This window comes from Elephantulus edwardii, unplaced genomic scaffold, assembly GCF_000299155.1.
Source record: "Elephantulus edwardii isolate Elephantulus edwardi_28Jun2011 unplaced genomic scaffold, EleEdw1.0 scaffold00001, whole genome shotgun sequence".
In the NCBI taxonomy this organism is placed as follows: domain Eukaryota; kingdom Metazoa; phylum Chordata; class Mammalia; order Macroscelidea; family Macroscelididae; genus Elephantulus; species Elephantulus edwardii.
Genome location: NW_006399751.1, coordinates 11,325,080 through 11,335,895, shown reverse-complemented (window position 1 = coordinate 11,335,895; position 10,816 = coordinate 11,325,080). Strand labels below are relative to the sequence as shown.

Below are 10,816 nucleotides of genomic sequence, written 5' to 3'. Positions count from 1 at the left end.
GGGAGAGGGAGCAAAACAGCGAGTCCTCCAGTGGTGGAATCTGTAAGGGAACTGCATGGCCAACTCATAGGCAGTGCCTCTTGGGTGATTCAAACCCCCCAGTGGTTCTATGGGAAAAAAGACGGGAAATCTTTCTCCCAGCAATTTACACTTTTCTCTCATTCCATCCGTATCAACTCATAACTGACCCAACAGTGGGGTTTCCAACTTCCTGAAATAGCAATGAATCTATGAAATCGGTATCTGTGTAAGAAGGTGGTAGTGGCACAGTAGCCTATGTTCCATGATACATTTTCAGCCCAAAGCCTTGTTAGTTCATGTTCATCAATCACTTTATAAGACAGAGATGAGGCAGTCGGCTTCTATTAAGATGTAAGTGTCCTTGGATACTCGAAAGAGAATTGCCATGACTCAACAATAGCAGTTGGAGGCCACCAGCGGCTCTGCGGAAGAAGGTTTGAGTAATCTCCTCCAGTGTGATTAACTGCCTCTGAAAACCCACTAGAGGGTCAGTTACGTGTTGCTTCCAACTTGATGGTACATAACAACATCATCATTATATATATCTATATCTATCTATCTATCTATAGATATGAGAGCCTAGTGGTAAGAAGCTGCATTACCATTCCAAAGGCCAGAGCTCCACAGGAGAAAGATGAGAAGTCTTCTCCCATGAGATTAACAGCCTCTGAAAACCCACTGGACAGTGAGCTATGGGGATGGTATACAACAACAACTCTCTCACTCTCTCGCACTCTCTCTCTTGCTCTCACTCTCTCCTTGCTCTTATATATTGTATAAACTTGCTCTGCTAATTGCTAATATCTATCCCAACAACTCAGTCAAATTCATGTTTTAATAAGTGTGATGGAGACTTCAATGACTCATGCACATGAAACAGTTCTAAGTGAGCCACCAATGATAGAAGTGCGTCTAAAAAACTTCTACCAGGATACGGCGGACACAACACCGAAGTCTTTTTGGTAATAGACCGCCTAATGCACTCTAGCCTCGACCGACCTGCTCAAACCAGTCTCTGGTTAACTACAGACTTTCTCTATGCCTCTACGCGCCGCATCTGCATGTGAATATACACAAACAAATAATTAAACATCAAGCAAATATCAATAGGATTAGCCTGGCATGTAGGAACAAATCTTGATAAATCCGCCTCAGTAACAATACTCGAGCTACCAGGCTCTGGAAGGAATACAAATGCAGCCTCCTGAAGTACTGTTGGGTAAGAAGAGCTATTCTAATAAAACTGCTCTGTCGGTTTCTATTAGTGGGCAATGAAAGCTATTGAGCTGTGGAACTTAGGCCAAAAAGGGGGATTTGGAAATGCAAATTAGAGATAAGACCGTAATAAACGTCTTTGACTCAGCAACTTTGTATCCCTGATGTGAGGAGGTTTTTAACAATGACTTAGTATTTTGTGAACAGAGACTCATACGTACCCAAAATGGACATCTCTGGCACTGTGGCGTGATAGGGTCCGTTAAGAAACTCCGGTGCGTTGTCATTGATGTCCTGGACTTTAATAATAAATTCAGAAGGAGGTTCCAGAGGTTTGTTCGTCTCCCAGTCCACGGCCTGGGCTGTGAGAGTGTACTCCGCCTTCTCCTCTCGGTCCAGTCTTTTTATAGCATGGATATCTCCTGTGGCATCATTTATCTGAAAGATTGTCCCAGCTCCATCACCTGATAGGATATACTTGATTTTTTTGCTGCCAGGGTCCAGGTCTGTGTGTAGCTAAAATGGAAATCGGCATTAGTTAGTGAAGGGACAATCAGCAACTTAATACCATGATTTTTTTTTAACCACCTTCTCTTTGCATACCACATTGGTTTTTACATTAACTATGACATCATCGAAAGTTGCTAATAGTAGCTGTGAAAAGGATCTATGCATAGATATATATATATATAATGTATATATAATGTGCATATATATAATGCATATATATAATTTGCACATATAATATGCATATATATATATTCAGCAACATAGGGTCGCTATGAGTTGCAAACGACTCGACGGCACATAACAACAACAACAATATATTCAGCATTTAAGTTTTGGTCAAATAAAATAAAATGCATCTAAATAAGCTGGTACATTTAAAAAATATCTCTAACCACATTTGTATGAACTGTGTTTAGACTTAAAAATTTCAAGATTAAAACACACATACACACATACACACACACACACACACACACACACACAAAACACCCCAGCATATGTTTATTCCTTCCAATCGATGGATGCACATATTAAATGTTATTCTTACGAACTACATTTTATAAGCCCTTATTTTTATGCCAAGGATCATATGTATCACTTCTCATCATTCCCTTAGTTTTATTCATAAAGATTGAGTTAAGACAGAGTAAAATGACACATGAGAATGGACAAAGCACGTAACAACAACGTTCTCTCTCCAAGATTCACATTCGCTAAGAATAGTGTAACTGCCCCAGAGTTCCACTCAAATCTGCCGGTTATATTTATATAAACCAAACGATGCTCATAATCTGAACATACATGAACTCTTTCTATTTGTGTAGGATTTGGTTTTCTTAGAATCTTGCTATTTGTTGGTCCAGAGAAATTCTTTTCCTTTTACAGAGGAGAAAACTGAGGCCAGGAAATGTCAGCACATTTTGCAGAAATGGGACTAGCCTGAAGACTTGTCAGATTTGCAACAGGAATCTAGGTCCATTGTGGGTCCTGACAACAGATACTCACTGAGCAGTTACTTGGTGGGACCAATGGAGGGTCACCCAGAGAAAGAAGCACCTTGACAACGGTGAGGGTTTGAGTTTGAGTCCCTCAAGTTTTTTTTGGGGGGGAACTGCTAGGAAAAACATCCAATTTCAAAGTCATCATGCTTAACTCTGGTATGAAAAGCGACTATATAAGCATGGTACTTCTTCTCTAGACTTATGTTTAAGATGAGAAAATCAAGCAAGAAATATGCTTGCTAGCTAAAAAAAAAAAGAGCCATTGAAATACAAGTGTAAACTATTGTTTAAATGTTCCTATTTTCAATTTAGCTCAGTTACTTAACTGCCAATACAGTTCTAGCTATTACATCATGCAATTTCAAATACTGTTCCTTTAAGAAAAGGGTGGGGAACTCTAACTTCTAGGAAAGAGGACCTAGAAATTCAAATGATGCTATAGTCTTTGGAGATGCTTTTCATTTAGAATGGACACTTTCTCTTTCTTTGTCAATTTAAATTGTAGTTAGTATTTCAACAAATGGGGGGAAAAGGATTACAAAAAGATGTAAAATAGCTACAAAGAACCCAAATTGCATCTAGATCTCTGCATTACTTTTGAATATTTAGAAAAAGTTAAAGCACAAAATTACATCAAATATTTATTAAATCTGAATATGTATCCCTTTCATTTATTGTATTAAATTTATTAACAAGAACAAATATTGGAACGCCACTTTAACTTAATGAGTATGGGATTATAATTCATTAATGTGATAATAATCCTAATTTATGATCATTTAATTTATGTGCATTTTAACATTTCCATTAGCATTTTTATTATAAAAAGAAAATTTGAGTAATATATCATTCATGGAGGTTTCCATTCCATACCAAGCACTTCTGAGACATAGAAAGCATTGATAGGAGTAATTTTTCTAAAACAATATTATTAATTAAAAAAGCCACTATAATTGGTTTTATTCTTTTTCTGTTAGAATGTATCTGTTTTATGTTTCCTTAAATTCTATAATAGTTTCCATTTAACTCTGATTAGTAAATTATGTTATAATCTTAATTTAGATCTTTATGGTTCTTTGTATTTCTAAAATACTTAAAAGAAAGGTTAAAAAGTATAATTTTGCAACGTTAAAAACCATACCAGGGTCACATCTGCCTGATTATGTAAGTTGGAGAAATTAACACATTTATTAAAGCCACAATTAACACAATTATTTAATCCTCTAATATGTGGAGAAAGCATCCATCTTGCAGAGTTGGTTTTATAATACCTGAAAAACCTTTACAAAGGAAGTGGACATATTAAGAGCACTTAGCTGAACACATTTTATTTCGTATTTAACCATGCCTTGGAGAGGGGCATCATGCTTGGGAGGGTGGACGGACGGCGCAAGAGTGGAAGGCCCTCTATGAGGTAGATTGATTCAGTGACTGGGGTAATCGGGATGGGAGTGTCAGAGGCAGTGCGATTGGCACAGGACAGAGCAGGGTTTAGGGCTGTTGTACATACATAGGGTCGCTATGAGTCGCAAGTGACTTGATGGCACATAACAACAACAACAATCCATTTCAGAATAATCTGATAATGCCGGTTTGAATCTTAGAGAAAACAACTTTCCAATGCACATAACACTATTGTTCTCTGCTGCCCAGGCAGTCCTCCAACTCAGAACTATGTATCGCAGAATAAAAGGAAATGCCATTCTCTCCTATTATCATTCCCACAGTTTTGTACAGGATCTTTGGGATCCATAAGGGTTTTTATGAGCTGATTTTCAGAAACGGTTTGCCAGTCCTTTCTTCTTAATGTCCTTACGTCTGGAAACTGCTGGAAGTTCTTCAGCATCACAGTAACACACTTGTCTCCACTGAAATGGCAGTGGTGCCTGAGCTACACTGGTTAAGGATGGAATTTGAGTCTTCTACATAGAAAGTGCTAATTCTATACCTGGACCACGACTGTCCCCTCCTTTTAAAAATATAGCACTCCAAGAGTGAATACAGTTGCTTGTTGTTGCTGTTAAGTGCCATCGAGTTGCTTGTGATTCATAGAGACACTATGTACAACACCTCTGAGCCCTGCTCTGTCTTGTGCCAACCTTGTGTCTCCAACATACCCAACCCCATTACCCCAGTCACTGAATCAATCCATCTCATTCAGGGTCTTCCCCTCCTGTGCTGTCCCTCCACCCTCCCAAGCATAATGCCCCTCTCCAAAGGACTGGGCCCTCCTTGCAATACGTTCAAAATATGTCAGAAAAGCTTTAGAATTCTTGCTTCGAAGGAGCAGTCCAGTTTCACCCTCTCTAGGACGAACAAAACTATTTGTTCTTTTAGCAGTCCATTGTATATTCATTACTCTTCTCCAGCACCACAGCACAAAGACATCAATTCTCATTTTTTTTTATTCCTAGTCACTGTCCAGCTTTCTGATGCATAACAAGTGATTGCAAAGACCATGGCCTGGATCGGGCACATCTTAGTCTCCAGACTGACACTGTTGCTCTTCAGTACTCTGGAGAGGTCCCTGACAGCAGACTTTGCCATTGTAATTCAGACACCGTTATCAGTTTCACAGAATTTCATTTTAATGGTCCCTAATGGGCCATATACCAATGATAATCTTAAAAGAAACTATTGTGCTTCAAGCATTTAATCCTACTACAGGAGTGACATCCACTTCCTAAACAATATACCTCTGGAAACTCTCTGAACTTTGATAAATGTCAATAGTTATAAAAAAGCTTTAGGCCTTTTGTTCCTAGGGTCGCTATGAGTCACGCTCAACTTGAAGGCAATTAACAACAACAACTTGTATAGTACACACACAACTTCCACATAGCTTGTGTCAGGAAGCAACTGAATAACATAAATAAAAGACTTGTGTTTTATTAAGAATGGAAAATTAAAGACAGCAAATATATTTGTAACTCCAGGTTTGGAAATCAGGAAGATTCTGGGTGTGTGCATGGTTACCAGCTTCTGCTTTCTCTCTCAGTCTGCACATAAATCCACCAGATCCCTTCAATGCCACAACACTGTTCTTGCCAATTTATCCATTCCAGGGACCTCTGTGTGGGATTATGGAGCTAAAGATACTCTCCCAAATGTACTAGATGTTCACACACTGTGCCTCATCTGGCTGTGGAGAAACCATTTCTCCCAAGAGCCACTTCTGCATGCTAATTAAATCAGCAAAAGGGCCACATGCAAATTGGCCTGGGGTCCTGAGACTACTGGGCCTGGCTGTGGTCCCAAAGTCACTGCATTCTTGAATCACTTTTGCAGAACCAACAGAGGCCCTTCAGTGCACGGTCCTAGGTGTGGGAGCCAGAATTGAAAACAACACAGCCATGGCCTCTGTCATAGGAGATAAACATAAGTAAATAACACAAAATAAATGAAAGAATTAGAGGAAGTAGTGTTCTTCTTATATGTATGGCTACCTGTTTTCTCATGAAGGCTTTCTGTAAATCCATTGTAATTCTGATGGTAAGTAAGGACAGTCTGTCTATTTTATCAATAAGAAGATATTGATAAACATTCAGAGATGTTAAGAGAATCTGTCAACATAATGAAGAATGAAGAGTTATCAACCTTCAGATTAATCCAGGTTCCTAAGAAGGTTGCTAGCAGAGTGAAGTAGCAGGTAAAAGAAAGCACAAGAACGGAATAAGGATCTCTTGCATGTTTTTAAACTATTCCAAAAGACTAGACATTAGACTTGAAATACACTTCTTTTTAATCTGGAGTTTGGCCTTCTTGTGCATTTCAAAACATTTCAGAAAGGACATTAACCAAACACAGAATGTCTTATTTCAAGAAATCGGAAAAGCTTCAACTTTGTACTTGAGCAGAACAGAACTAGGCAACACTGGGGCCTTAACACTGTAGATCTAATTCAAGCATTGGAAGTTGGTACAACATGAGACAGGAATGAAAGACGTTATCATGCTGGTCTACCTAACAAGTATGCAATGAAATAATGGCAGTTCTAATAGCAATTATCACAGAAATTTCATTTTTCTTCAATTTCTTCCAAGAAGTGAAAGGCTGAAGAACAGTATCTGATTAAAGGAATGTGGCACAGGACCCTACACTGGAAATTATTCTGGAAAAGAAACACGCTTTCTAGTATTCTACAGCCAGCAAATACATAGCATCCTGAAATCCCAGATATTTTTCCCACTGAATTCTGTGTCAGCTGCTGGTGAGAGCACTGAACAGCTTGACCTGGCCATAGGGACTGGTGCCCAGAGAAATACAATATTACAAACAGGGCCAAATGAACTGCTGTTTTTGGCAGCCTGGGCCTAAAAATGCAGTCAGGGAAAGAAATGCATTATTTGCGTTACTGAGATTCTGTTTTGCAAAGTAAGTGACACAAGAGCAGCGCCTCTGAGCACATTATTCATCACTATATAACTGCAATTCTAGAAATCGGCATATAAGAAACGATCAGTACAATCAAGAATAAATTTGTGTGCATAGAATCCATACTAGCGTACATGGTTTTGCATTGTCTTTAACTTAGAGATGCAATGGCCGTCTGTGTCTAATCAATAATGTACTGAAGGTTTTTACTTTCCTCTCTGAAACATAAGCAGTGCCCACTTCAGTGAAAAGGTACTTAGATTCCCTCTCCTAAAGCTGCCCACCAAGAATCAGTACAGGGGACACTATATTCTTTATCTTTACTCCATTCTTTATTATATAAGGTTCAGGAGAAGCAGTAAGGCTGTTTCCAAGGGTTTGGAACAGAAAGTCATGTGGGGAACAGTTTTCCAAAGAGTGAGGCTTTAATCATCTTGCGAATTTTATATCAGAGATAATGTTTCATTCTAACTTTCAGTTATGCTGTTGCTGTTAGGTGTCGTCGAATCGCGTGTGACTCACGGCGGACCTGCACACAATAGCTCTGAACTCTGATCTATCCTGAGCCGATCTGACTGTCTCTGACACACCTACCCCCATTACTCCAGTTACTGTGTCCATTTCATCTGTGATCTTCCTCTCCTTTGTTGTCCCTCCACCCCTTCAAGCATGGTGTCCTTCCGTCCTTCCTGGCCACGTGCCCAAAGTATGTGAGATCGAGCTTCAAAATCCTTGTCTCTAAGGAGCAGTTTGGTTTCACCCTCTCCAGGACAGACCTGTTTGTTCTCCTGGTAGTCCATGCTATGTCTAATGCCCTTCTTAAGCACCACACCTCAAAGTCATTGATTATTCTTCTGTCATCCTTAGTCACTGTCCAGCTCTCTGATGCAGAGCAAGTAATTGCTATGACCATAATCAAGCTCAAAGCCTTTCTTTCTCCTGTGTGGATCCCACACCATGCCCATGTTTGGGCATAGGGATCATAATTCATATGGGAGGGGAACTGGCTGTGGCTCCAGCACTGTACTAATAAGCCAATATTTAGTACCAACTTTACAAAGTCATGATGACAAGTATTCCCACTTCAAGGATGAAGGGCCCTAGTCCAAGACATAAATTCACATTCCCAAGCCCACATAGTCAATAAATGGCAGAACAATGTGTGACTCGGTGAGCCAGACTACAGAGCACAGAAATTTAAAATCATTCTACAGGATTCTTTACAAAGCATAATTAGTCAACCTAGAACCTTCCTATTTTCCTGGATTAGTAGAAGACGGAAGAAATCTTTGCCCAGGAATGGAAAGAGAGATAGAACATGTACCTATAGAAGCAATGCCTATGAAGCCACACAATTCGTGCACAATTTGTGAAGTGATTTATTCTGCAGAAGTCTACACAATGTACTCTGTAGAAGAAACATAACAGAAACAAAAAAGGCTGTATGCTCAGCTAATAGGAATGAAAAAGGAAAATATTGACAAAAAGAGGCTAGCAGGCTGTTTCTCAGGAGATTTACCAAGCCAACATTCCTGACCTTGGCAAATTTGCTACCATTTCCAGTCTGGACCGCAACTTTACAGGTGGGGAAACATGATGTGTCAGTTCTAAACCAGATCCATTGCTCTTCCCCAGACTCCAGTAAAGACAGTTCACCAGCCTCATTTGTCTTTTTTTAAAAAAAAGACAATGTAGTGATGAAAAATAGAACTTCCAGAAGTCTAAACTACTTACGTTATCACAAGAAGGCAAAATCTCTGTTTAGCAAATACTGCTCTTTTGATTTCACATACTTGATTATCTTGAGCAGTCATGTTTCTCCCTGGTGTTATTATTCATACTACAAGCTGACTCTGTCTATTGGTAACTAAAAGCTGTTCCTGCGAGTGGGTACAGTTTCAGATTTTAAAAGTGGTGAAAGGACAGTCTCAGTGTTTATAGATTGACAACTCTGGTATTCAAAATTTCTTTTTTCATTTTGCTCTATAATCATTCACTCTTGCTTCATCCAGAGCCTCCCTACGATGTTGTAGTCAAAGCCATTTGTAATGGTAGCCTAGCACCATCGATCCTGATCTCAGGTTGGTGGAGCCTATGAACTATCAGTTTGTTCAGGCTTTGCTTTTCTTCTTTGTTCATTGGCCCAAACGGGAAGAGACCCATAGGTGTAACATCTACGGTCACAGCAAAGCTTTTAAGACTACAGTCACTGATCACCAATGTAGGATGGAAAGCTTTGCCCCTGTGGCCTATGTTACACGAATTAAGCTAGATGTTCCCCAAAACTGTGGACCCAATGAATCATCCCCTCAACAGGTTTGAATATAGTTTAAAAAGTTTTCAGATATTGATTCGCTTCATGCTGTACTACAACTACAGACATGACGCAGCGCATATACAAATATCCTCGGTCATACACACATAGGCTTGTGAGTAACTCATGGTATTTTCAATCACTTCAAATCATAGTATCAGGACAATAAATAAGAAGGACCAAAGGAAGATTGCATTTAAATTATAGTTGCTGCTGTTGTTGTTATTTGCCATTGAGTTGCCTGTGACTCATAGCGACCCTATGTACAATAGCCCTAAACCCTTCTTTATCTCTTACCAATCGTATTGGCTCCAACACACTTACCCCTATTACTCCAGTGACTGAATCAATACATATCCTCGAGGGTTTTCTTCTCCTGCTCTGTCCCTCCACCCTCCCAAGCATGATGTTCCTCTCCAAGGAATGGTCCCTCCTTGCAACATGTCCAAAGTATATCAGACAGAGCTTCAGAATCAGAATCCTTGCCTCCAAGGAGCAGCCTGGCTTCACCCTCTCCAGGACGCACTTGTTTGTTCTCCTAGCAGTCCATGGTATATTCAATACTCTTGTCCAGCACCACAGCTCAAAGGCATCAGCTCTCCTTCTATCTCCCTAGTCATTGTCTAGCTCTCTGATGCAGAGCAAGTGATAGCAAAGACCATGGCCTGTATCAGGCGGACCTTAGGGCAAGCAAAAAAAATATTTGAAATAACACACACGTCCAGCAGAACAAACAAATCCATCTTAGAAAGACAAACAGCTGGATTTTTCCTAAAAACAAAGATACTACGACTTCATCCTACATACTTCAGACAAGTTGTCAGTGGGAACTAGGAAAGGACATTATGCTCAATAAAATGATGGTCAGTGAAAAAGAAGGGCAGTAACGAGATGGACTGGTACCGTGACAATAGGCTCCAACACAGCCATGGTTTCAAGAACACTGCAGGACCAGATAACGTTTTGCAGTGTTGTTACACAGCATTGCTATGAGACAGAACTGACTCAAGGGAATCTGACAGAAACATAAGAACTAGAACCTGCCTAGAGCAAACGGATATGCTGAGCAATTGGTCTCTCAAAACCTTGGATTCCTTCTTTGTAAAACAGGGAAAGTATTTAGTTGTTTATTTTATGATTTTTGGGTTTTTTTTTAAATTATTGTTCCTACCTCTCAAGAGTTTTTAATAATAATTAAAATGTGAAAATAATCCTGTTAAAGGAAAAATATGTTCCATGAATTGTTGTTGTTGTTGTTGTTATGTGCCATTGAGTCTTTGCGACTCATAGCGACCCTATGTACAACAGCCCTAAACCGTGCTCTATCTTGTGCCAATCTCATTGCCTCTGACACACCCATCCCGATTACCCCAGTCACTGA

The 10,816-nt window shown here is 39.6% G+C and overlaps 1 protein-coding gene across 1 annotated transcript in view; it reads right to left on the bottom strand.

Moving 5' to 3' along the window:
- CDH8 (cadherin 8, type 2) overlaps positions 1 to 10,816 on the bottom strand; it is a 451,012-nt gene that overhangs the window by 287,769 nt on the left and 152,427 nt on the right. The window contains exon 3 of the mRNA XM_006878719.1: positions 1,458 to 1,752. Within this exon, the coding sequence (XP_006878781.1) occupies positions 1,458 to 1,752 (295 nt within the window). The remainder of the gene's footprint in view (positions 1 to 1,457; positions 1,753 to 10,816) is intronic.